This window comes from Suncus etruscus, chromosome 7 (genome assembly GCF_024139225.1).
Source record: "Suncus etruscus isolate mSunEtr1 chromosome 7, mSunEtr1.pri.cur, whole genome shotgun sequence".
Classification (NCBI taxonomy): domain Eukaryota; kingdom Metazoa; phylum Chordata; class Mammalia; order Eulipotyphla; family Soricidae; genus Suncus; species Suncus etruscus.
In genome coordinates, this window is record NC_064854.1 from 57,854,048 (window position 1) to 57,881,553 (window position 27,506).

A 27,506-nucleotide genomic window follows, 5' to 3' on the forward strand; every position below is an offset into this window, starting at 1 on the left:
GGCACACTGTTTGATGCTCAGGGGTTAGTTACTCCTGGCTAAAGGCTCAGAAATTGCCCCTGGCTTGGGGGGACCATATGGGACGTAGGGGGATCGAACCACGGTCCTTCCTTGGCTAGCACTTGCAAGGCAGACACCTTACCTCTAGCGCCACCTCGCCGGCCCCCTCTCTTGTTTTAAAACAGGCAAAACTAAAGACTTTCAGGATCAAATCAGATAGGCAAGACTACTATTAAAAGTCAGAGTACAGCACCATTTTAGAGTTTCTGAAGGGTCAAGTGCATGGCCGCTGGCACAGCACCTGCCTTGTTTATCCCTGCGCTACCAAAAATATATAGGAAAATAATGGAATGAGGGGCTGGAATGATAGCACAGCGGTAAGGCGCTGGCCTTGCACATGGCTAACCCAGGTCCAATCTCAGACATCCCACATGGTCCTCTGAGCATAGAGCCAGGTGTGAGCCCTGAACATTGCAGGGTGTGTCCTTCAAAAAAACAGCCAAACAAATGGAATAATGGAAGGATATGGAAGAATGTGGAGGGGGGAGTTCTGGAGAAGGTGATTGTAGTATATCACATTGATGACTCACCAAGCTCAATATTTTGGGTGGAGCCAGAGAGAGAGACAGACCTCACAGAGCTCAGGACTTGGATCTTTGTGCTTTGAGGATCCTTCCTAGAGGTATTTGGAATCAATGTGGTGCAGGATGAAACCCTTGAAAAAGTCCCCCTTTCAGGCTTTCTCTCATCTATATCAATACTGTTTTGTTTTATTTTCTTTTATTTTGGGATTACACCTGGATCTGGCAGCACTCAGGACTTAGTCCTGACTCAGGTCACTCTTGGAAGTGCTGGTGGGGGGGGGGGAACCCCCGGGATGCCCAGGTTGGCTATACACAAGGCAAGTAAGTGCCTTCTCCACTATCCTATCATTCTGATCCCAATACATTTTTTTAAAGTTTTACTTTATGGAAACAATTGTGATCTACAGAGTCCTTCATAGTTGAATTTCAGATACACAGTGAGTCAGGGTCTTCCCACCATCAGTTATTGGGGCCGGAGAGATAGCATGGAGGTACAGCATTTGCCTTGCACGCACAAGGATGTGGTTCGAATTCCGGCATCCCATATGGTCCCCCGAGCTTGCCAGGGGCGATTTCTGAGTGCAGAGCCAGGAATAATCCCTGAGTGCTGTGGAAAGGAGGGAGAGAAGGAGGGAGGGAGGAAGGAAGGAAGGGAAGGAAGGAAGGAAGGAAGGAAGGAAGGAAGGAAGGAAGGAAGGAAGGAAGGAAGGAAGGAGGGAGGGAGGGAGGGAGGGAGGAGGGAGGGAGGAGGGAGGGAGGAAGGAAGGAAGGAAGGAAGGAAGGAAGGAAGGAAGGAAGGAAGGAAGGAAGGAAGGAAGGAAGGAAGGAGGTAGGTAGGTCTTAACCGACCAAGGAAATTGTTCTGATGAACTATAAACAGTTAAGGCCACTAATTCAGAGAGATTGTACAGCCAGTTAAGGCCTGACATATACTTGACCCGAGTTTGATCCCAGCCACTGCATACAGTCCCCTGAGCCCTGTCAGGAGTGATCCTTGAGCAGTCAGGAAAAAGTACATCTGGATGTGGCCCCAAAAGCAGGGAGGTGGGGAGAGACGATTGACTCATTTCATCAGCTAAGTGACTAGTTTGCAGATATCAAATTTGAAATCTTAATTGCTGCTTTGTATCTAGCTATTCAGTTTATATCAATGCCTTTGCAAAAATAACATGGAGTGAGCCTCAAGGCTAAAATGTGATTAAAGCAACTGTCAGTGAACTATGATAGTTGAAAGTATGATGACAAGATGCATTACAGAGCTTGCTTTTGTGAAAAGTGTGTGACAGACATCACAGTAGGTGTCTTCTGATGCTTCTTTCCTTTAAATGGCTTCCACAAATGTTAACTACAACATAAGCTACCACTCTCAACTGATATTTGTTAAGCATCAAATAGGTGTCTGGGGAGGGGCAGGGTGAGTGTCTCTATAGCATCTAATTAACTCAATGCTCCCAGCTACACTATAATGCAGTTATTGTCTCCACTTTAAAGATAAAGAGATCAAAGTACAGAAAAGCACCCCAAAATTCAAAGCTAGAAAGTGACAGAACTACAATTCAAACACAGGCTAGCCTAACCCCTCTAACTTCCTATAATCTGTGCTGCTTTTATAGATAAAAGTTAAATAAGGGGACAGAGAGATAGCACAGTGGTAGGGCATTTGCCTTGCAGGCAGCTGATCCAGAACGGACAGTGGTTCGAATCCCAGCATCCCACAGGGTCGCTGTGCCTGCCAGGAGCAATTTCTGAGCAAAGAGCCAGGAGTAACCCCTGAGCACCGCCGGGTGTGACCAAAATACAAAACAACAACAACCAGTTAAATAAGTTGGAACCAAAGCAATAGCACAAAATGTAGGGCCTTGTACACAGCTGACCCAGGTTCGATCCCCAGCATCCCATAGGGTCCCCCCAAAAGCCTGCCAGGAGAAATTTCTTTTTTTTAAGCCTACAGCACCCGGTATTCCCAGGTGGTCTCCCATCCAAGTAATAACCAGGCCCGACCCTGCTTAGCTTCGGAGATCAGAGGAGATCAGGCTCACTCAGGGTGGTATGGTGGCAGACTGCCAGGAGTAATTTGAACGCAAATTACTGAACGCAAATCTCTGAACACAGAGTGAGGAGTAAGCCCTGAGCATCACTGGGTGTGGCCCAAAAGTAAAATACAAAACAAAACAGAAATAATTGAAATGAGGATCATTTTATTTTTATTTATTGTTTTTGTTTTTGTGTCACACCTGGCAGTGCTCAGGGGTTACTCCTGGCTCTCTGCTCAGAAATCGCCCCTGGCAGGCTCAGGGGATCAAATGGGATGCTGGGATTTGAACCACCATCCTTCTGCATGTAGGGCAAATGCCCTACCTCTATGCTATCTCTCTGGCCCCAAAAATGAGGCTCATTTTAGATAGAAATGTTCTGAGAAATGATTGTGGGGCCAGAGAGATAGTACAAAGATCAAGGTACTTGCTTTGCACGCAACTGGTCCCAATTCAATCCTGGGCACACCATATGGTTCCCTAAGCACTGTGAGGAGTAATCCCTGAGCATAGCAGGTATAGCCAAAAACAAACCAAAACTAACAAAATTATTAAAGATGTATTGCCCTCTCCATCACAGGTTTATTTGACCTCTTTATTTCTTTTTTTTGGGGGGGGGGGTGGAGAGGGTCCACACCCAGAAGGATTTAGGGATTACTCCTGGTTCTACAGTCAGAAATCGCTCCTGGCAGGCTCTGGGGACTACCTGGGATGCTGGGATTTGAACCACAGACCTTCTGCATGAAAGGCAAACGCCCTGCCTCCAAGCTATCTCTCCAACCCCAGACCTTTTATTTCTTTTATTATTTTTTGGTTTTGTTTTGGGGCCACATCCAGTTGTGCTCAGGGGTTACTTTTGAGCTCTCTGCTCTGGGGTCATTCCTGGCAATGCTAGTGTGGGGACTATATGTGATATCAGATCAAATCTGGGTCAGCCATATGCAAAGCAAATAGCTTCCTGCTGTGCTATTGCTCCGGCCCCTCTTTTTATTTTTATATTTTATTTATTTTGGATTTTGGGACCACACTGGGTGCTGGGGATCGAACTTGGGCTAGCTGTATGCAAGGCAAGAGCCCTACCTGTTGTACTATGCTTCCAGCTCCAATCTCCCTCTTTTAAGAGAGAGAAACATCGAAATTAAAATTCATGTACTTAGGGGCTTGAGTGGTGGCACAAGCGGTAAGGCGGTAAGGCCTTGTGCATGCTAGCCTAGGATGGGCTATGGTTTGATCCCCTGGTGTCCCATATGGTTCCCCAAATCAGGAGTGATTTCTGAGTGCATAGCCAGGAGTAACCCCTGAGCATCATTGGATGTGGCCAAAAAAACCCCCAAAACATCAACTTCTGGGTCAGAGAGATAGTACAGGCATTAAGGTGCTTGCTTCGCATGTGGCTAAGGTATGAATACCACCAGGAGTGATATCTCAACACCACTCAAGTGAAGCATCAGCTCCCCAGAAAAAAATATATTCATCAACCCTCTATACCAAACCGTTATTTATGCAAATTTTACAGATGTTTTGAATTTCTGAAAAATTAAAACTGACCTTCATAAGCCCTGAAACTTATATTAAACCTGAACTCCTTAAGTGAAGTTACTGCTCACTTTGCCCCAGAAAGAAATGTTAAGGCCAGAGTGATAACACAGCAGTAGGAGTAGGACGTTTGCCTTGCACAAGGCTGACCCAGGATGAACCCGGATTCGATCCCCAGTATACCATTTGGTCTCTGAGCCTGGCAGGAGCGATTTCTGAGTGCAGAGCCAAGAGTAACGAGGGAGGGAGAGAGGGAGGGAGGGAGGGAGGGAGGGAGGAAGGGAGGAAGGGAGGAGAGTAAACCAAAGGTGACTCTAGAACAGAAGGAAGGAAGGAAGGAAGGAAGGAAGGAAGGAAAGAAGGAAGGAAGGAAGGAAGGAAGGAAGGAAGGAAGGAAGGAAGGAAGGAAGGAAGGAAGGAAGGAAGGAAGGAGAGTAAACCAAAGGTGACTCTAGAACAGAAAAATCTTGGATTTCTTCGTGCCCTGCCCCCTAAGGAGAGTTCAACTTATGATTTCTTGACCTTAATTTTCCATTTCTCTGGAACATTTCCATAGCAACCAACACACAGGGCTACATCAGAGAAAATATTTATCTTGACAAATGAAGCTGAAAACAGGAAATAAGAAAAATAAATGAAGGCTTACCATAACACTACTCGGTGTTAGAATTCTCAGCAGAAAATCCACTCACACACTTAAAAACACCCTGAGAATTCTGAGCAATATCTTCTGAGAAAAAAACCTATGTTAGCTGTAAAATATTCTCTTCCCGAAATCAGTGGAGTGATCTGGAACCCTATATTGTGTCCAATAGTCTAGACAGAAGTACTTTAATAAGCTCATGGAAATATAAAGGAACAAATAAATTCTTGGGATAGATATTAAAAAAATGTATTGGGGCTGGTCTCGGATGCATTGTTAGGGAAATAAGTAAGGACAGAACTAAATATGCAAGCTGCCGAGCAGTTGGGATGTTCTGTGTTTGTGGTGGACTGTGGATGGATGGTTTCTTCAGAGAAATGAAAACACATTTTCTCACAGAAATTTGTTTGCCAAATAGCCACCTAACTGGCATCCAAGCAGAGACCAAGAGAATGCCTTCTGTGACAATAATCAGAATAAATCCAATTTTAAAACAACAAAAAATAAATATCCAAGCTGAAGTCAACGATAATAGAATCAAGGGACCTAAACTTCAACAATCTAAACTCAAAGGGGCCTGTTACACTGGCAGGCCAGGAGGCAAAGGGTGGTGGGACAGGATGCACTCTGGGGCCATTGGTGGAGGAGGGAGGTTTTATTTGGTTTTGTTGTTATTTTTTTTTTTTTTTTGGTTTTTGGGCCACACCCGTTTGATGCTCAGGGGTTACTCCTGGCTATGTGCTCAGAAATCGCCCCTGGCTTGGGGGGACCATATGGGACGCCGGGGGATCGAACCGTGGTCCTTCCTTGGCTAGCGCTTGCTAGGCAGACACCTTACCTCCAGCGCCACCTACCCGGCCCCAGTTTTGTTATTTTCTGGTGTTTCTTAGAGATACTGAATTGCTTCATTATGAATGTAACAGAGGTCCACAACATTGTATTCATTTGTATTTGTGCTGTTTATACCTTTCTTTTTTTTTTTTTTGAGCACCTGGCAGTGCTCAGGGGTTACTCCTGGCTGTCTGCTCAGAAATAGCTCCTGGCAGGCACTGGGGACCATATGGGACACCGGGATTCGAACCAACCACCTTTGGTCCTGGATTGGCTGCTTGCAAGGCAAACGCCGCTGTGCTATCTCTCCGGGCCATTGTTTATACCTTTCAAATCAATTTTGCTACATATACCCAATACTAAATGAACAGTATCTCTTGAGCACATTCTGCCTATCACTAAATGAAATGATTTAAGCATTGCTGGGGTTTTCTTTGCTGTCAGAACCTTCTTCTATGGAAGTTTAAAGAATCTGGATGCGGTTGGTATTTTAGTGCTGTTATTTCATGTGTTTACTCCTGACTGAAGGAATGTTCGTTACATTCAGTACACATATGTTCTGTGTCATTTAGATAAGTTTTGTGGTTGCAGGTGGTATAAACAATCGTCTTTGAGAAGCTTGGAGGATGTTTGGGAAAATGACTCTGGAGAAAGAATGTTTATAAGAATGAGGAAATAGCTGTCCTGTTAAAAATCTAATAGCTTGAATTAAATTACACTCCGCATCTCTTAAAAAAATCTTTTAAGGACCTGGGGGTATATTATATATATATATATATATATATATATATATATATATATATATACACCTCATTGCTGGGACACTTCCTTGCTTGTGTGAAGCGTCAGGATAACCCCAGTAACTGCAACCAATCTTTCATGGTTTTGTAATTACTGAAATCGAACCATGAAAGACAAATTAGACTTTTAAAAATGGTCTTTCTGAAGACGGGTGATACAAGAGTGGGTAGTGTGTTTGCCTTGCATGTGACTGGGCGCCTGGGTTGGATATGGTCCAACAATATGATTTGGGGATCCCATATGGTCCCCTAAGCCTTACCAGGAATGACCCCTCGGTGTGGCCCAAAAACCAAAAAGGAAAGAAAAAGATAATAAAAGTACCTTTTCACTTGGTCTCTCAAACTTAACTTTATGATCAAATGGTGCTTTTATTTGAAGTATGTTTATTCTTAAAGAATTTCTTTTTACACAAGAAACTTCTATCAGAAACACAATTTAGCCTATTTCTAAGTTAAATTAAAAAAATTTTACAAGAAGATGAGACTAAGTGGGGTTTTTTGTTTTGTTTTATTTTGGGCCACATTCGCAATGCTCAGTCTTCCTGGCTTTGCAATTTGGGAACGCTCAGGGAATCCAGCCCAGCTGGGTGGCGTGCAAGGCAAGCGCTCTCCCCACTGTCTATCCTCTCCAGTCCCGATTTTTTTTTTTTTAATGATAGCTCCAGTTCTATAAAAGTACAAAAATGTAGGCTCCAGTGATGCAAATGTGGCTATGGTAGGTCATTAAGTGAAACTGCACAATTGAATTGAAGAGACTTATTCCCCTCTTTCTGTTTTGTTTCCAGGTTATATTTCACACTATGTGCTGACTGTATTTCCAGAAGATATTTAAAAAAAAAAGATAAACTTTTTTCCAAGATTTTGATTCCAGTGGAATCTTTGCTTTAGATTTTGTGTGTGTGTGTGTGTTAGTGACTCGTGACCCCGGAAGCAATGCCTGTGCAGGCGCCACAATGGACGGATTTCCTCTCCTGCCCTATTTGCACTCAGACTTTCGACGAAACTATCCGCAAACCCATCAGTTTGGGTTGTGGCCATACTGTCTGCAAAATGTGCCTGAATAAACTCCACCGCAAGGCATGTCCATTTGACCAGACTACTATCAATACTGATATTGAGTTCCTCCCAGTGAATTCAGCATTACTGCAGCTCGTGGGTGCTCAGGTATGCTGGTGACTTCGTCCAGACCTTTTTATTTCTCTTTGTTTTATTCTTTTTGGCTGTTGCTGTTTTAGGCCACACCCATTGCTGCCCAGGGCTGACTCCTGACTCTTCACTCAGGGATCATTTCTCGTAGAGCTCATGGGACCATATGCAATGCCAGGGATGGAACCTGGGTTTGTTGCATGCAAGGCAAACGCCTGCCTTGCTGTACTATCTCTTTGGTTCAATGTGTGTTTTGCTCTTGCTAGAACCTATTGCATTGATCATTGAGTAATATTTGTTACTACTTAAATAGATGAAATTCTCTTCCATACTGTACACTTCTCTTCCACCTTTATTTCAGTAGAAGATTTATTGTGGTATTTTTTTTTTTTTTTTTTTTTTTTTTGGTTTTTGGGCCACACCCGGTAACGCTCAGGGGTTATTCCTGGCTATGCGCTCAGAAGTTGCTCCTGGCTTGGGGGACCATATGGTACGCCGGGGGATCGAACTGTGGTCCATCCAAGGCTAGCGCAGGCAAGGCAGGCACCTTACCTCTTGCGCCACCGCCCGGCCCTATTGTGGTATTTTTTTCTCAGTTATAGTAACATCCACTTAATCTGACAGTCCAACTTTATCGACAGTCTTAGCTGTGCAGGTAATTTTAGAAAAGTGGCAGGTAAGTTACAGGGACATCTTCACATCCAGGGAAATATCGTTCATAAAACCTTGGCATTTGTGGGCTGCAGAAATAGCACAGTGAGGTTTGCTTGGCACGCAACTGGCCCTGGTTCAGTGTCCAGCATCCTATTTGGTTCCCCTCCAACCCCCCCTCCCCCCAAGCACCACTAGCAGTGATTCCTATGTGCAGAGTCAGGAGCATCTGAACATCTCTGGGTGTTGTCCAGAAAACAAACAAATGAAAAATCCATTGTGTTTAATATTGTATAATTAGAAATGGAAACTGCTTCAGACACATGTTTCTTCAATAAGGTTTAACTGAAATGAAGGGTGAAGAACAGGGCCAGAGAGATAGCATGGAGGTAAGGCGTTTGTCTTTCATGCAAAAGGAGGGTGGTTCGAATCCTGGCATCCCATATGAACCCCCAAACACTGCCAGGTGTGACCCAAAAACCAAAAAAAGGGGGGGGGCAGCGAGGTGGTGCTAGAGGTAACATGTCAAGACCGTGGTTCGATCCTCAGGCGTCCCATATGGTCCCCCCAAGCCAGGGGCAATTTCTGAGCACTTAGCCAGGAGTAACCCCTAGCATCAAATGGGTGTGGCCCGAAAAAAAAAATCATAGAGCAAAGTCTTGGGAACCATTTTTTCATGTAGGGGCAAATATTCCCTCGGTAGTGAACTGCAAAAATCAGTCTGATCATTCTGAAGGTAATACTGGGAAAGTGTATTTATTGCCAGTGTTCTCAAAGTAGAGATCTGAAAGGAAGCCAGATTTGTTGGTTTTTTTTTGGCCACATACCAGCAATGTTCAGGGCTAACTCCTCCTGATGCAGAAATCACTCCTGACAGGTATAGGGGACTGGGGATCAAACCCTGCTCAGCTGCATGCTAGGCAAGTGCCCTCCTCACTCACTGTACTATATCACTGTGGCCCCAGAAGACAATTTTTAAGAGCTGAATCATTCTCCATTAAGTTAATGTGAATAGTGTAAGTAAATTGAAGTTTATTATTTGTTTATGTTAAGTCATTTCTGGGGTCAGGGGAGAGAACTGGTTAAAGCATAGGGACCAGAGTGATAGTATAGCAGTAGGGCATTTGCTTTGCATGTGGCCGATTTGGAATGGACCCAGGTTCAATCCCTGGCATCCTACATGGTCCCCCGAGCCTGCCAAGAGTGATTTCTGAGCACAGAGTCAGGAGTGGCCCAAAACCCTAAATAAATAAATGTTTTTTGTGGGTTTTTTTGTTTGTTTGTTTGTTTTCTTCTTGGGTCACAGCCGGCAGTGCTCAGGGGTTACTCCTGGCTCTAGGCTCAGAAATCGCCCCTGGCAGGCACAGGGGACCATATGGGATGCTGGGATTCAAACCACTGTCCTTCTGCATGAAAGGCAAACGCCTTACCTCCATACTATCTCTTCAGCCCGTTTTTTTGTTTGTTTGTTTGTTTGTTTTTTAAAGTATTTGCCTTTTTAAAGCATATACCTCTTGAATCTAAACCTTCCATTCCAACTCTGAATATTAGCGAGACAGGCCTTAACTAGAAGGCGCTCTGCAAAATAATCAACCACACAAAGAAAGAAAAGACTTTAAAAATCCCCACGTTGGGCCCGGAGAGATAGCACAGCAGCGTTTGCCTTGCAAGCAGCCGATCCAGGACCAAAGGTGGTTGGTTCGAATCCCAGTGTCCCATATGGTTCCCTGTGCCTGCCAGGGGCTATTTCTGAGCAGACAGTAGGAGTAACCCCTGAACACTGCCGGGTGTGGCCCTAAAAAAGAAAAAATCCCCACGTTACCCTAACTCCAATCCAAAGATCACCCTCTAAGCAACCGCACCACCAAGCTCGGGGAATGAAAGAAGACAGCCCTCTTCTTTTAGGCTCCCCTTTTTATCTATGGAAAAAGTCACACTTAGAAGGTGGGACTATCTGGTTTCACTACCAATCAGAGGTGCTGCATTCATAGAATAACATCCCATGAGAAACCATGTGGCAGTTGGAGACAAACAAATCCTGTAATCCCACATATACCAAACAAGAGAGACAGGCAGACACAAAACAGATTAAATCTTTTGCCTTCCATGTGTATAAACCTTGTTCAATCCCTGACCCTGCATATGATCTGCCAAGTACTATCAAGAATGATCCCTGAGTACTGGGCCAGGAGTAAACTCTGTAAACTCTGAGCCCCACTGGGTGTGGCTCCAGAACAAAAATACAAACTGTTGTCTGATTGATTAATCAGTGAAATACACAAATACCTTTTTGTTGATTTCCAGGTCCCTGAGCAGCAGCCCATTACTTTGTGTAGTGGAGTTGAAGATACAAAGCACTATGAGGAAGCCAAGAAATGTGTGGAAGAATTAGCCTTGTACCTGAAACCACTCAGCAGTGCCAGAGGTAAATCTGGTCTACCTCTCCATGCTTCAGCAAATATATGTTAAGAATATTATTATTACTGTAATTGATGTTTGCTGTCAGTGATGAGGATCAGAGCCATAGCAAAGCATTTGCCTTGTATGCAGCCAGGCCATCAGTTTTGATCCCTGGCATCCCATAGGGACAATGAGCTGTCAGGAGTGATTTCTTTTGGTGGTGGTGGGGGACATTGGGCAGTGCACAGGGTCTTTGGCTCTGCACTCAGGAATCCTGGTGGGCTTGAGGGAACATATGGGATGCTGGGGATTAAACCCGGGATTGAACCCGGGTTAGCCATGTGCAAAAGAAATGCCCTACTGGTGTGCTATCGCTCTGGCCTCTTATGTGTGATTCCTGAGCACTGCTGGAGAGATAGCACAGCGGCGTTTGCCTTGCAAGCAGCTGATCCAGGACCTAAGTTGATTGGTTCAAATCCCGGCATCCTTTATAGTCCCCCCTGCCTGCCAGGAGCTATTTCTGAGCAGATAGCCAGGAGTAACCCCTGAGCACTGCCAGGTGTGGCCCAAAAACCAAAAAAGGAAAAAAAGTAAGTGACTATTAATGAGATTCTTTTATTGTAAGATAAGCTTATGGATACTACATAATCCTGTTATAAACCACAGCAAGGTAAGTCATGAATTTAGAGTTTGTGCAATGTTGGGAGCATTATTGGAGTCAGGTCTAGGAGAAGGGGATGTAGCTCAATGGTAGAGACTTACCTTCTAGGTGTGATGTTCTGAGTGTGATCTCTCGTGTTACCAAAAAAAAAAAAAAGAAAAGAAAAAAGAAAAATTAAGGCATACTTATGTGGCTTCACTAGTGATACCAGAGGGTGCTTCCTAAGCTGATAGCTGGGCAAGAGAGATAGCATGGAGGTAAGGCATTTGCCTTTCATGCAGAAGGATAGTGGTTCGAATCCCAGCATCCCATATGGTCCCCTGTGCCTGCCAGGGGCGATTTCTGAGCCTAGAGCCAGAGTAACCCCTAAGCGCTGCTGGTGTGACCCAAAAACAACAACAACAACAAAAAAAAAAAAAAACTAAGCTGATAGCTCTGAAGGGTTTGATTGCTTACCTGTCACCTGTCACGTACAGAATGCAATCAGATGTAACAAAGGTAAAAGTTGTCATGGGTGCTGGAGTGATAGTACAGCTGAGAGAGCACTTGCTCTGTACAAGGCCAACTTACGTTCAATCTCTAGCATACTGTATGGTCCCCTGAGTACCACCAGGAGTGATTCCTGAGTGCAGAGGTAGGAGTAAGCTCTGAGAATGGCTAGGTGTGGCCTCAAAACAAAATGTATATCAAAAAAGTAATCGGGGGCCCAGAGAGATAGCACAGCGGCGTTTGCCTTGCAAGCAGCTGATCCAGGACCTAAGGTGGTTGGTTCGAATCCCGGTGTCCCATATGGTTCCCCGTGCCTGCCAGGAGCTATTTCTGAGCAGACAGCCAGGAGTAACCCTTGAGCAATGCCCGGTGTGTCCCAAAAACAAAAAACAAACAAACAAACAAAAAGTAATCAGGAACAGAGAGATAGCATGAATGTAGGGCGATTGCCTTGCATATGGAAGGACAGTGGTTCAAATCCTGGCATCCCATATGGTCTCCTGAGCCTGCCAGGAGCTATTTCTGAGTGTAGAGCCAGGAATGACCCCTGAGCGCTGCCAGGTGTGACCCAAAAAACAAACAAACAAAAAAGTAATCAAAGCATACCTTGAGTAGTGTATGTATGTATGTATGTGTGTGTGTGTGTATTCACACAGAAGTACGAATCATCATGGAGCCATGTCTACATCCTAACAGATGAAGCATTCCTGCTCCTTTGAAGGCACCAGAAGCACAGCACAAAGCCTTTTTTTTTTTTTTTTTTTTTTGGTTTTTGGGCCACACCCAGCGGTGCTCAGGGGTTACTCCTGGCTGTCTGCTCAGAAATAGCTCCTGGCAGGCACAGGGGGACCATATGGGACACCGGGATTCGAACCAGCCACCTTTGGTCCTGGATTGGCTGCTTGCAAGGCAAACGCCACTGTGCTATCTTGCCACTGTGCTATCTCTCTGGGCCCGTCAGCACAAAGCCTTTAATACTCTTTTCTCTTTACAGGAGTGGGTCTGAATAGCACATCTCAGAGTGTTCTGAGTCGACCCATGCAAAGGAAGCTGGTGACTCTGGTCCACTGCCAACTTGTGGAAGAGGAAGGCAGGATTCGTGCCATGAGGGCTGCTCGGTCCTTAGGGGAACGGACAGTCACGGAGCTCATCCTGCAGCACCAGAACCCTCAGCAGCTGTCCTCTAATCTCTGGGCGGCCGTCAGGGCCCGAGGCTGCCAGTTTCTTGGACCAGGTATACAGAACTTTAAAAGTGTGGGGTAGGTGTTATAAATGATGTCCAGGAGCTGGTCCTTCCCAGTGTCCTAATGTCAGCTGATATCCCAGGTATATCCCAGAATACTCCAAAATCTTGTTCATTTTTGTAAGTAAAATACATGCAATGTAATGCAAAACTGCCCCCCAAATAATTGGACAAAAATGCTTCCTGAAGGGACCAGAACAATAGTGCAGCAGTAGGGAATTTGCCTTTTACACAGCTGATCCAGACAGACCTAGGTTCAATCCAGTGTCCCATATGGTCCCCCAAGATAGGAGTGATTTCTGAGCACATAACTAGGAGTAACCCCTGCGTGTCACTGGGTGTGCCCCCCCCCCAAAAAAAAGCTTCCTGAAAAGTATAACAGTATCTGTGACCACATTACCATGAATTATTAAGTGGTGCTGGCAGAAACGACCAGATAACAGCCTTTTCATCGAAGGGGCTGCCTTATTTCTGCACATGCTGAATTTTTTTGCTTTCTCTCTCTTCTAGCGATGCAGGAGGAAGCCTTGAAGCTGGTTCTGCTGGCCCTTGAAGATGGTTCTGCTCTATCCAGGAAAGTCTTGGTTCTCTTTGTGGTGCAAAGGTTGGAGCCACGGTTCCCGCAGGCCTCTAAAACAAGCATTGGGCATGTTGTCCAGCTCCTTTATAGAGCCTCCTGCTTCAAGGTAGGAATTGCCACGTGTCCTCTCCAGAGGTAGCTTGTCCTATGCCCAAGTGTGACAGTATGAGCTTGAATTAACCTAAGTGGCATTTTGGAAGATTACAGCAACTTTTTTCTATTCAAAAAGTAGGACAGTGTCTGATTGTAATTAAATCTCATTAGGGGGCCAGAGCGATAGCACAGTGTGTAGTAGATTTGCCTTGCATGTGCCAACCCAGGTTTGATCCCCAGCATCCTATATATTCTCCCGAGACTGCAAGGAGTAATTCCTAAGCACAGAGTCAGAATCCTGAGCATTGCTGGGTATAGTCCACCCCCAAAAAAAGAAAAAAATAAACAAAACAAAAAAATTCCATTGGGTTATATTTTTTGTTTTTTGTTTTTTTGGACTATACCTGCTCAGAGCTGACTCTGATATCTGTGCTCAAGAATCACTCCAGGCAGGACTCAACCATATGGGGTCCTTTGACCCCATTATTATGTATTACTATCTCATTATTATGTAGGACTTCTTTTTTGTTTGCTTAGTTTAATTTTGATTTCTTTAGTTTTTATTTTGGCCACATCTGGCTGTACAAGGGTAACTCCTCACTCTGCACTCAGGAATCACTTCTGGTAGGCTCAGGGGACCCTATAGGATGTTGGAAATCAAACCTGAGTTGGCCTCATGCAAGAGTAAATGCTCTCCCCTCTGTACTATTGCTCCGGGCCCCTATGTTGGATTTTTGTTTTGTTTTGTTTTGTTTGGGCCACACCCATTTGATGCTCAGGGGTTACTCCTGGCTAAGCGCTCAGAAATCCCCCCTGGCTTGGGGGGACCATATGGGATGCCGGGGGATGGAACTGCGGTTGTGATCTTTCCTTGGCTAGTGCTTGCAACATCTTACCTCTAGCGTCACCTTCCCGGCCCCCTATGTTGAATTTTTATCTTAAAGATTGAACTACAGGGCCCGGAGAGATAGCACAGCGGGGTTTGTCTTGCAAGCAGCCGATCCAGGACCTAAGGTGGTTGGTTTGAATCCCGGTGTCCCATATGGTCCCCCGTGCCTGCCAGGAGCTATTTCTGAGCAGACAGCCAGGAGTAACCCCTGAGCACCGCTGGGTGAGGCCCAAAAACCAAAAAAAAAAAAAAAAAAAGATTGAACTACAGAAATTAAGCCTATAGGGCCCGGAGAGATAGCACAGCAGTGTTTGCCTTGCAAGCAGCTGATCCAGGACCAAAGGTGGTTGGTTTGAATCCCGGTGTCCCATATGGTCCCCTGTGCCTGCCAGGAGCTATTTCTCAGCAGACAGCCAGGAGTAACCCCTGAGCACCGCCAGGTGTGGCCCAAAAACCAAAAAAAGAAAAAAAAAAGAAATCAAGCCTATAAACTTTTGTGTTTTGAGAGATTAATAGTTCAGAGCACTGCTGGGTATCCCTCCCAGTATCCTCTTTCCTCCCCCTCCAAAAAAGAAAAAAAGCATGCATGCACTTTTAAATTGCATATTCATCCAGGTCTTTTTTTTTTTTTTTTTTTTTTTTGTATTTGGGTCACACCTGGCAGTGCTCAGGGGTTACTCCTGGCTTTATACTCAGAAATCCTGGCAGGCTCTGGGGACCATATGGGATGCCAGGATTTGTACCAACGACCTTCTGCATGAAAGGCAAATGCCCTACCTCCATGCTATCTCTCCAGCCCCTCATCCAGGTCTTTTTATAGACCCATCCAGGAAAGTTTTTACCTCTATGAAAGAGGAAAATAGGGGCATTTTCTGTAAGACTCTTGATCCTGTTCAGTACATTCCATTTACTCAGGCATTGTTCACATAAGGTATGAGCCCTGTTGACTTTCCTATCAGACCTCATCTTGAGGTGCTGTGTGTTATACAGGTCACCAAGCGTGATGAAGACTCCTCTCTAATGCAGCTGAAGGAAGAATTCCGGACCTACGAAGCGCTTAGGCGCGAACACGACTCTCAGATCGTGCAGATTGCCATGGAGGCAGGTCTGCGCATCGCCCCAGATCAGTGGTCCTCCCTGCTCTATGGGGATCAGTCGCACAAGTCGCACATGCAGTCCATCATTGACAAGGTAGCACTCTTCCCGGTGTGGGTAATTCAGGAATGATGCCCAAGAAATAGCACAGTGGGGAGGGCATTTTCTCTACACCATAGATCCCAATTCAACCCCTGGTATCCCATAGGTCCCCTGAGCACCACCAGGAGTGATCCCTGAGATCAAAGACAGGAATAAGCCCTGAGCATCACTGAGTCCTCAGAATAAACAATCTTTATTACAATAGATATACTTATTATCCAAGATATCATACAAGAAAACCATTTTCCTATGGACTCCTAAAAAAAAGCAAGCTGCAGTTTTATTTAAACAAACAAACAAACATACCCTAAAAACTCTATGAGTATAATAAATGGAAGAGAAACAATGATTAAAAAAAAGCCAGAAACAACGAAAGAAAAATGAATTAGAATTATAAAAGAACTTGAATTTGGGGGCCAGAGCGGTGGCACAAAGCGGTAAGGTGTCTGCCCTGCGCGTGCTAGTCTAGGATAGACTGCGGTTCGATCCCCGAGCATCCCGACCCATTTGCTTCCCCAAGCCAGGAGCGATTTCTGAGCTCATAGGTAGGAGTAACCCCTGAGCGTCACTGGGTGTGGCCAAAAAACAAAAACAAAAAGAACTTGAATTTGTACTTGGTTTGGCTTCAGTTTCATTGTTAGAGCTGTTAGTATTTTTCACTAGACTGTGTACCAGATAATTTTGTGGATGAGCTCAAAAGTGAAACAACTACAGTGCCATATAAGTGTTGGATGTAAAGAGATACTTTCAAATCGAGGAACTGAATGATCTCATTACTGTATCAGCAGAGGGAAGAGAGTGTATATGTATGAGTTTCAAGTAATTCTTTTTTTTTTTTTTTTTTGGTTTTTGGGCCACACTGTTGGCGCTCAGGGTTTATTCATGGCTCTGTGCTCAGAAATTGATCCTGGCAGACCCGGGGGACGATATGGGATGCTGGGATTTGAAGCTCCATTGGCCCTGGGTCGGCTGCTTGAAAGGAAAATGCCATACCATTGTGTTATCTCTCTGGCTCAGAAATCAAGTAATTCTTTTTTTTTTTGTTTTTGTTTTTTGGGCCACACCTGTTTGACGCTCAGGGGTTACTCCTGGCTATGCTCTCAGAACTCGCTCCTGGCTTGGGGGACCATATGGGACACCGGGGGATCGAACCACGGTCTGTCCTAGGCTAGCGCTTGCAAGGCAGACACCTTACCTCTAGCGCCACCGCCTGGCCCCAAATCAAGTAATTCTTAACTGCCCAAATGGGAGGATAGGAATTAAATGTAATAAGTTGCAGAAATTTGTGATTTGTAAATTATCTTCATCGTCAAAGCCTATGTCTTCTCTGTTTTAAGTTGCAGACCCCAGCCTCTTTTGCACAGAGTGTACAGGAACTAACGATTGCTCTCCAGCGAACTGGAGACCCGGCAAACTTGAACCGGCTAAGACCCCATTTGGAGCTGTTAGCAAACATTGACCCCAGTCCAGGTAAGCCCAAGGTGACCTCACGGACAGTCACATGTGCCTTCATTTGGCCCACTGATTCTTTTACTTATCTTTGGTCAAATTCCTCTGGAATTTCTCATAAGTTATTTTAGATCTTTCCTCTTAAGTCCATTTGGAATTTTTGTACTGATCTTCACTGCTCCCCTTCCTCATCTCTTCAATTATTATTAATATATAATCTTCCTTTTATCTGTCTGATTATAGTCATAGATGCCAGAATGACCTTGTGACCCTGTGGTTCAAATTCCCTCAATGTTTTCCATCACCCTTGGTAAAACCCAAAATTCGATCTGCTTTCCTTGATGTCTCTCCAAACCCCATAAAATGATGCACCAGTGAATCTGCTGTGCCAGAGTCCGCAGGGGCCTTCAGTTTTTGAGAGGCCAAGCAGGCAGGACTCTAACAAGATACTTCAAGTCTTTTTTTGTTTTGTTTTGTTTTGGGGCCATACCCTGTAGCACTCGGGTTACTCCTGGCTCTCCAGATTATTTACTGGCTTAGAAATTGCTTCTGGCAGGCTTGGGGGGACCATATGAGATACTGGGGATTGAACTGGGTTTCTCTGGTCATCTGCGTGCAAGACAAACGCCATACCACTGTGCTATTACTCCAGCCCCCACTTCAAGTCTTTAAAAGGAGAGGAGCCATGGGTTTTATAACAAACCCCTAGGCTGGGAGAGGGAGAACAAGGGAGATAGAGAACAAGGGAGAGAGAGCTGAGGTTGGGACCAGGGCAAGGTCAGATGGAGGGCCAGGTATAAGGAACAGAATAAAGGTAAAGGGTAGTTACTTCTGGCTCTGTGCTCCTGGCAGGCTCGGGGGACTATATGGGATGCTGGGATTTGAACTACTGTCCTTCTGCATGCAAGGCAAATGCCCTACATCCATGCTATCTCTCCGGCCCCAGTAGGGGAGGGAAGCCTTTTTATAGCTTCATTTAGCCAATAATAATTGATTAAGGTCTTTCTTAAAGGGACAGACCCCTTTTATGGCTGGTGCTGACCTAGTGCTAGGATAATACGGTAATGTAGTACACTGAAAAGCTGCAGGAAACTTCCCTTAAATTGCCTTGAAGTGCTATATTGGTTTTGTTTGGACACATTCTTCCCCCGCCCCCCCCCCCCACATTCTTAAATGACAGATTCTAAATGTGTTTTATTTGTTGTGTAGATGCTCCTCCTCCGTCTTGGGAACAACTAGAAAATGGGCTGGTTGCAGTGCGCACAGTTGTTCATGGGCTGGTTGATTATATCCAGAACCATAGCAAAAAAGGAGCAGATCAGCAACAGGTAAAGAACAAATGGGAAAAATGCAGACCAAACAGGTGATGTAACTGTTTAGAATTTGATCATAGAAAAAAAAAAAAAAAGAAGAATTTGATCATAGAAACTAAAACTAGTTTAATCCGATTAGCAGCCATTTTACTTGGTTTAGCTTTGAAGGGTTTCTTTTGAAACAGAAAAGATTTTTCTTGTTTTCTGGTAAGATTATTCTCTGATTATTTCACATTTCATTTTGACAGTAGGTATCACTTTTTGGTTCTAATGCTTTATTTTATTTTTTTTGAGTTTTTTGGGCCACACCCATTTGATGCTCAGGGGTCACTCCTGGTTAAGCGCTCAGAAATTGCCCCTGGCTTGGGGGCACCATATGGGAGCCGGAGGATCGAACCGTGGTCCTTCCTTGGCTAGCGCTTGCAAGGCAGACAGACACCTTACCTCCAGTGCCACCTCACCGGCCCCTTACATTTTTTTCTAATACTGTTCACCTTTCTTTATATAGAGTGTAGATTCTACACATATTTGCAAGAGCTCTATTTTGAATTAATATTTTTAAAATTTATAGTCATGTTTGTTATGCCAGTCACACTGCATTATAATTAGAAATATATTAGACCTAGAATTTTACTTTCTTTTGGGGGGCTCCTTACCCAGTGACTCTCAGGGGTTACTCCTGGCTATGCGGTCAGAAATTGCTCCTGGCTAGGGGGACCGTGTGGGACACTGGGGATCGAACCAGGTCTGGCCTGGATCTGCCGTGTGCAAGGCAAACTGGAGTGATATCACTCCAGTCCCTAGCCCTAGAATTTGTTTGTTTGTTTGTTTATTTTTGGTTTGGGGGTCACACCAGATAGCGCTCAGGGGTTACTCCTGGCTCTACACTCAGAAATCGCTCCTGGCAGTCTTGGGGGACCATATGGGATGCTGGGATTCGAACCACCATCCTTCTGCATGGAAGACAGAAGCCTTACCTCCGTGCTTATGTCTCCGGTCTCTGCATCCTTCTGCTTTACAGTACAGTGGGTATTTGCCTTGTATGTAGCCAACCCAGATTCAATTCCTAGCATCCCATATAGTCTCCCAAGCCCTGCCAGGAATGATTCCTGAGTGCAGAGCCAGGGGTAAATCCTGGGCACTGCGAGGTATGGCTCAAAAGTGGAGTCTGTAAAAAACAAACAAACAAACAAACAAACAAAAACCATGGGACTGGAGAGATAGCACAGTGATAAGGCGTAGAGTCAGGAGTGCCAGGAGTAACTCCTAAGTGCTGCCGGGTGTGACCCAAAAAACAAAAAAAACCAAAAACCCCAAGTGGAGTCTGTAACTGCCTCAGGCATAATTATAGAGGGAAAGAAGGTAAGATCAGTAGTACAGTGTGTAGCCATTTCGGGTTCAATTCTCCTTACACCTTGAGCTCTGCCATTAGTAAGTTCTGAGCACTCTAGGATGTGATACCTCCTGTCCCTCCCCCCCAAATTTTCATGGGGGCACTGAGTTTTTTAATTTATCTATTTTAAATGTCCGACAATTTGGTTTTGGGCTTAGCCTCCACAGCACAGCAAGTATAAGACATACATGTGCCGTGACATGAAGCAGAGAGGAGGGTGCCCGCGCGGGGCCAGCTGCACTTTCGCCCACTCTCAGGAGGAACTGGAAAAGTAAGTGTTAAGGTTACTGATGTGGCCTTGCTTCCACTGTACTTAGAAAAGGCAGAATTAGTCCTGAAGGGGGAAGATAGGGCAGCACCCAGCAATGCTTAGTGTTGGGACTTGTCCACAGAGCTCACGTGCTACTCTGATTTAACTCCTGATATCACATAGGGTCTTCCAAGCACCACCAGAAGTGACCCTTGGACTCAGTGCCCATAGTGGGCCCTGAGCACAGCCAGTTTGGTTCCAAAAAGACGAAACAAAAGCTTATGGTTGAAAAAAAAAAAAGCTTATGGTTGTTTTATTTGTTGTTGTTTTTATGTTTTGAGTTTTGGACTACACCCAGTGGTGCTCAGGCTCTTAGAAATCACTCCTGGGGCTGGAGAGATAGCATGGAGGTAAGGCATTTGCCTTTCATGCAGGAAGTCATCGGTTCGAATCCCGGTGCCCCATATGGTCCCCCGTGCCTGCCAGGAGCAATTTCTGAGCCTGGAGCCAGGAATAACCCCTGAGCACTGCCGGGTGTGACCCAAAAACTACCAAAAAAAAAAAAAAAAAGAAAGAAAGAAATCACTCCTGACGCAGGTTAGCTGCGTGCAGGTGAGCTCTGTACTATCTCAGGGTAAGACTCTGATTAACAATACTGTTAATAATTAAAGCCAGAGCAATAGCACAGTGGTAGATTTTTGCCTTGCACGCGGCTGACCCGGGACAAACCCGGATTCAATCTATGGCATCCCATATGGTCCCTTAGCCTGCCAGGAGCGATTTCTGAGCACAGAGAGCCAGGAGTAACCCGAGTGCCACCAGCTATGGTCTAATCTCCCCCCCCCCCCCAAAAAAAAACCCAATATTGTTACTAGTATTGGTTCACAGTTCACACATACACAGTGTTTCTGGCCGTTGCTTAGGAATGCTGGGGATAGAATCCAGTTCGACCTTGTGCAAAGCAAGTGACCTCCCCTTTGTGCTAGTGTTTTACTAGTAATGAATGGCTAGTGTTCCAAGAGAATTCTAGAAAATGTGTGCTTGTAATCTTTCCCTTTTGATCTCATCCTTATACACTCCCCTTGGTCTTGCTTTTATAATTTGTGTTTGCTTTTCTTGTAGATTTCGTAAAATGAACAAGCGCCTGGTCCCCAGGAGGCCGCTGAGCGCATCCTTGGGTCAGCTCAATGAGGTGGGCCTGCCGGCTGCTGCCATTCTCCCTGAGGAAGCTGGCTTGGAGTTGCCTAGCAGGAAGGCACCCACACTGCCCAATGGGATTGTGGCTACAGGTGGTACTGTGGCCAAGTTGATTCCACGGGGCACCGAGCCTGGCTATGAGGCTAGTCTGAAACCCGGAAAGATGGAGCACCAGAGCAGCAGTGCGCCTGGGTCCCCCCCAGACCTGTAAGTCTTGCATCGGCCCTGACCTGACTTCTTTTTTTTGGGGGGGGAGGGGTTTGGGTCACACCCAACAGTGCTCAGAGGTTACTCCTGGCTCTGCTCAGAAATTGCTCCTGGTAGGCACGGGGGACCATATGGGATGCCGGGATTCGAACCGATGACCTACATGAAAGGCATTCGCCTTACCTCCATGCTATCTCTCCGGCCCCTGACCTGACTTCTAACACTTATGTTTATTAAGTTTTTGGGTCACACTCTGTGGTGGTCAAGACTTCACTCCTGGGGCCGGAGCGGTAGCACAGTGAGTGGCAGGGTGTTTGTCTTGCACGTAGCCCATCTGGAATGACCTGGGTTCGATCCCCAGCATCCTAATGTAATCCTTGAGCCTGCTAGAAGCGATTTCTAAGCACAGAGCCAGGAGTAACCCATACCCATGAACACTGCTGGGTGTGATCCAAAACCGAAAACAGAAAAAACAACTTTATTTCTGGTTCTGAGCTCGGAATCACTCCTGGCAATACTCAGGGGATCCTTTGGTATGCTATCACTCCAGCTCCAAAACCCTTAAATTTATTGGGGCCAAATTAGTAGTACAGCAGTGAGGGCACTTGCCTTGCACACAACCTACCAGATATGGTTTAAAAAATTGTCAAATTTATTAGCAGAATCGAAAAAATTATTTTTTAATCTCTTTTGGAAGACTTTCTTTTTTATTTTTCCTGTTTGGGTGGTTCTTCTAAGTAACAGTTAACACAGGAAAAATAAGATGCAAGTTTTTAAGCTTTGTATAGGGAGTTACTAGTTATTACTAAAGAATCAAGTTTCCCAAATATTGGGTTGTTTCGTTTTTGGGGGGTTTGTTTGGGGGGGTGTTGTTTGTTTTTGTTTTTTGTTTTGGGGTCACACCCGACAGTGCTCAGGAGTTCCTCCTGGCTCCACGCTCAGTAGTCACTCCTGGCAGGCTCAGGGACCAGATGGGATGCTGGGATTCGAACCACCATCCTTCTGCATGAAAAGCAATGCCTTATCTCTCCAGCCCCTGTTTTTTGTTTTTTGCCACACCCAGTGACGCTCAGAGGTTACTCCCGGCTATGTGCTCAGAAATTGCTCCTGGCTTGGGGGACCATATGGGATGCTGGGGATTGAACCCAGGTTCATCCTGGGTCAGCCATGTGCAAGGCAAATGCCCTACCGCTGTGCTATCGCTCAGGCCCTTTGGGTGGTTCTTTTTTTTTTGGCTGGGAGGGGGGCACATTCGGTGACACACAGGGGTTACTCCTGGCTATACCCTCAGAAATCGCTCCTGGCTTGGGAAACCATATGGAACGCCAAGGGATCGAACCACTCTCCGTCCTAAGCTGGTGCTGGCGAGGCAGATGTCTTAACACTTCGAACCAATGCTCTGGCCCCAAGGGTGGCTCTTTTTGGTTTGTTTTAGGTGTGTGTGTGTGTTTTTAGGGGTCATGAGGGGGGCCACACCCAAGTGTGTGAGGACTTACTTCTGACTCTACTCAGGGATCACTACTGAGAACTTTATGGGGTATCGGGATCAAACCCAAGTATGAAAGACAATTGTCCTCCTCATCCTCTTGCCCAGCCCCTCATGGTACATGATTCTTGAAAACATATATACCTTTATGTGTCTACTAGAGACTTTCGAGTTGACTTTCCTACTCTTCCTCTTGTAGGCTTGACTCTGTCCCTAAGACTATTTCTACCTTACCTGTGAACCCACATCCTGTACCTCCAAGAGGGCCCACAGACCTATCTTCTATGCCCGTCACCAAACCACCTCAGATGGTGTCTCGAATGTCTCCACTGTACCCAGCACAGCAAGCTGACGTTTATTACCCAGATCCACGGGCGCCAGCTGCACCTCCCTTTGAGCCAGCACCCTACCAGCCAGGTAAAGCTCTGATCTGTAGGTGCCTCCTTAAGACAAAAAATACACATGCCTGTTTTTTTTGTACTTGGGGGTGGGTGTGAATGAGATGTGAAAGATCCACTTTAGTGTAAAATACAATACACAAAGCAGCAAAAAGCCAAAAAGGAAGGAAGGAAGGAAGGGAGAGAGGGAGGGAGGACAGCAAATCGCCTTATCTGTTAAGAGTGGTTATCAATGAAATATATTAATCTATTTGTTTTGAATAACAAATCACCCAGCCAGACCATGGAAATTTTCTGAGTAAGGCAAGATGTATTTTCCTGACTAAAGTTTTTCTCATAGTGGAAAAAGTTCAATGTAAACAGTACCTTATTATTCCTATTTATATACATATATGTGTCTTTTCTGAAATGCAGTACACTAAATTCGTAATATAGATCAGTATTAATAAGAATAGAAAATTGTATGTGTGTTTGAAAAAGCTTTCAGATGTGGTGATTAATCTTAGTAGGGTAGGAATTGGCTGAAATACACAGAGGAGACAGTTGAGAATTGGAGGGAGCCAAATACTTTTTTCACCAGGCCAGAGGGATGGTTCATTGGGCTGCAGTTTGGTCCCCAGCATCAGCTAGTCCCAGAGCACTGCCATGTATGTCTCAAAGAAACAACAAATGATTTTCTGAAGACTCCCCTAAATAGAACTATTAGACAAAGATTATAAATAAGAGGAATACGGGCCTGGAGAGATAGCACAGCGGCGTTTGCCTTGCAAGCAGCCAATCCAGGACCAAAGGTGGTTGGTTCAAATCTCGGTGTCCCATATGGTCCCCCGTGCCTGCCAGGAGCTATTTCTGAGCAGACAGCCAGGAGTAACCCCTGAGCACCGCCGGGTGTGACCCAAAAACCAGAAAAATAATAAGAGGAATACAAAAATTCAGAAAGAAAAATTTGCAAACGAGGGGACATGGCACACATTAGTAGAGCAAGGAGGGCACTTGCACGTGGCCTTCCTGAGTTCAATTCCTAGCATCTCAAAAGGTCCCCTGCTCCCTTCCAGGTGTGAGCTTTGAACACCGCTGAGTGTGACTCAGAAAGGAAATAAGCTCTAGAACTGTGTAGTGGTAACTATGAGGAGCTGCACCTTAGACACCAGGTCTCTCCAGTAAAAAGAGCCTGACCCAAAGCTGTTGCTCATGAGTGATTTGTAGAATTTGAACTTCAGGAGCACGTTTTTTCTGGGCTTGTTTGTTTCCCTGTGTTTATATTATAGTAAAGTGCTCCAGAAAGCCAAGAACAATTGAGAAAACCAGGCTAAGTAGAATGTCTTTTTCAATAACTTGTAGGGATTTTTTTGTTGTTGTTATTTGTTTGTTTTTGGGCCACACCCGGTGACACTCACCGGCTCACAGTTCAGTTCCCGGCATCCCATATGGTCCCCCAAACCAGGAGATATTTCTGAGCACATAGCCAGGAGTAACCCCTAGGTATCACCAGGTGTGGCCCAAAAAGCAAAAAAAAAAAAAAAAAAAAAAAATGGAAATTGTTCCTGGTGAGAGGGACTATATGGGACGCCAGGGATCGAACATAAGTCCATCCTGGGTCAGCTGTGTGCCCTGCCACTGTGCTATTGCTCCGGCCCCGTAAAGGATGTTTTTCTTTGTTGTTATTTCATGAGACCAGTGGCATGAACGGAAAAGAAACGGTTAAAAAAATGACTGGAACCTGACTTTTTTTCCCCTGCTGTGTTGTTTGGAAGGGAATCTCAGCTCTGGTTTATGGTTGCTCTGGGTCTCTCTGCTGTACAGGCATGTACTACCCTCCACCACCATGTGTGTCCCGCTTCGTCAGGCCACCTCCTTCAGAACCGGCTCCGCCCTACTTGGACCATTACCCTCCCTACCTCCAGGACCGAGTTGTGAGCTCCCAGTATGGCGCCCAGCCTCAGCAGTACCCACCCATGTACCCAGCTCACTATGATGGCCGCCGACTCTACCCGCCCCAGTCATACGGCAGAGAGGAGCTGTTTCGGGAGAGCCCCATGCCCGTGGAGATCCCGCCTGCTGCCGTCACCCCCTATGTCCCTGAGTCCAGAGATCGGTACCCACAGATGGACGGTTACTACCCAGTGGCTCCTCATCCAGCGCAGATCAGACCCTACATGAGAGTATGCTGCCGTTTTTACCTTCTGCAGAGGGTTATCATTTAATTATTGTAGGGAGACCAGGAAGAGAGGATCATGGGGAAGGTGCTTTTGTTGCATAAGGCTAACTCTAGTTTGATCCCCAACATGCCTGTTTGGCCCACCAAGCACTGCCAGGAGTGATCCCAGAGAACAGCCAGAAGTCAGTCCTGAGCATCAACAGTTATGGCCCCCAAACAAAAACCACAACGATTTGAATGTTGCTTGTAGTGATTTGCTTTGCTTTGTTCTGGTCTTTGTTGTGCCTGGCTGTCTTAGTGGTACTCCTGGCACTCACTTCACTCAGGTTGGTGCTGGTACTGCTGGGTTGGGATTGGGGAGGAGGGTAGTATATGGATCAAATTGGGGCCTCTTCACCTTTAGTCTGTTGGGCTATGTAGTATGACCCCATGTAGTATTTATTTCTTATCTTTCTTTTTGTGTGTGTGTGTGTGTGTGTGTTTCTTAAATTTCTTTCACCTTTTGCAATGATAGGTAGTAATCTTTGACCAATTCTGTGTTATAAGAAGCTTTCTTTTTTTAAAAAAAATCATGATTTGGATAGTGGTTTTTTAATTTGTTTTACTCTTTTTTTTTTTTTTTTTTTTGTGGTTTTTGGGTCACACCCGACAGTGTTCAGAGGTTATTCCTAGCTCCAGGCTCAGAAATTGCTCCTGGCAGGCACAGGGGGCCATATGGGACGCTGGGATTCGAACTGATGACCTCCTGCATGAAAGGCAAACACCTTACCTCCATGCTATCTCTCTGGCCCCAATTTGTTTTACTCTTAAAGCCCCCACCAGTGACCTTTTTAGTCTCTGGATTTAGGTGCTTTTCCTAATATTTTTAGCTCTATTTGGAAATTGTGGTCTCTGGCCAAATAAAAGAAATTTAAATTTAGCTTTTTGGGAAATCCTGAGATTTGGGGGTTTGGGTTGGGATATTCTTTGTTTTGCTTTGTTTGGTTATCTTGATGCTTCCAAATGTTAAATGAGTCTGTAAGCGAATACTCCTTCCTTCAGATTTGTGCTAATTGGAATCATGCATCCTTAAAATCACTTTTTCATTTTTCTTTACTTTTTCCTTTTGCAGGAGTCTCCTTACAGTAGGTTCCCTCCTCCACCTCAGCCACACCCCAGTCTAGATGAGCTGCACCGCAGACGGAAAGAAATAATGGCTCAGCTAGAGGAGAGAAAGGTCATTTCTCCACCTCCTTTTGCACCCTCACCGACCTTGCCTCCTGCTTACCACCCAGAGGAGGTCAGCACCTACTCTTCTGTCTCACCAATGCGTTCCCAGCATTCCTACTTAGTTGTCTTAAGTTGGATAATCTTGGCCTGTTCCTAAAGCTATGAAGATGTTTTCATTTCTTTTGAAATTTTTGTTTTCACTGGTTTTTGTTTTTTGTTTTTTGTTTTTTTTTTTTTTTGGTTTTTGGGTCACACCTGGCAGCACTCAGGGGTTACTCCTGGCTCTATGCTCAGAAATCACTCCTGGCAGGCTCGGGGGACCATATGGGATGCTGGGATTCAAACCACTGTCCTTCTGCATGCAAGGCAAATGCCCTACCTCCATGCTATCTCTCTGGCCCCTTGTTTTTTGGTTTTTTAGTTTTTGGGTCACACCCAGTGGTGCTCAGGGGTTACTCCTGGCTCTGTGCTCAGAAATTGCTCCTGGCAGGCACAGGGGACCATATGGGATGCCAGGATTCTAAACACTGTTCGTCCTGGATTGGCTGCATGGAAGGCAAACACCCTACCACTGTGCTATTTCTCCAGTCCCTTTTTTGTTTTTGTTTTTTTAGGCCACACCCTGCAGTTCTCAGAGGTCACTCCTGGCTTTGCTCTCAGAAGTTGCCCC

General features: G+C 45.3%; 1 protein-coding gene and 1 pseudogene across 1 annotated transcript in view; one reads left to right on the plus strand and one right to left on the minus strand.

Annotated features, from left to right (window-relative positions):
• Positions 1-2,526: 2,526 nt before the first annotated feature.
• On the minus strand, positions 2,527-2,645 carry LOC126014983 (uncharacterized; annotated as a pseudogene).
• A 4,627-nt stretch (positions 2,646-7,272) lies between these two features.
• RC3H1 (ring finger and CCCH-type domains 1) overlaps positions 7,273-27,506 on the plus strand; it is a 28,769-nt gene continuing 8,535 nt past the window's right edge. The window contains exons 1-12 of the mRNA XM_049776423.1: positions 7,273-7,591; positions 10,529-10,649; positions 12,769-13,008; positions 13,528-13,703; positions 15,570-15,770; positions 17,114-17,246; positions 18,435-18,553; positions 20,090-20,202; positions 21,304-21,585; positions 23,271-23,488; positions 25,273-25,631; positions 26,739-26,906. Of these exons, the coding sequence (XP_049632380.1) occupies positions 7,361-7,591; positions 10,529-10,649; positions 12,769-13,008; positions 13,528-13,703; positions 15,570-15,770; positions 17,114-17,246; positions 18,435-18,553; positions 20,090-20,202; positions 21,304-21,585; positions 23,271-23,488; positions 25,273-25,631; positions 26,739-26,906 (2,361 nt within the window). The 5' untranslated portion in view covers positions 7,273-7,360. The remainder of the gene's footprint in view (positions 7,592-10,528; positions 10,650-12,768; positions 13,009-13,527; positions 13,704-15,569; positions 15,771-17,113; positions 17,247-18,434; positions 18,554-20,089; positions 20,203-21,303; positions 21,586-23,270; positions 23,489-25,272; positions 25,632-26,738; positions 26,907-27,506) is intronic.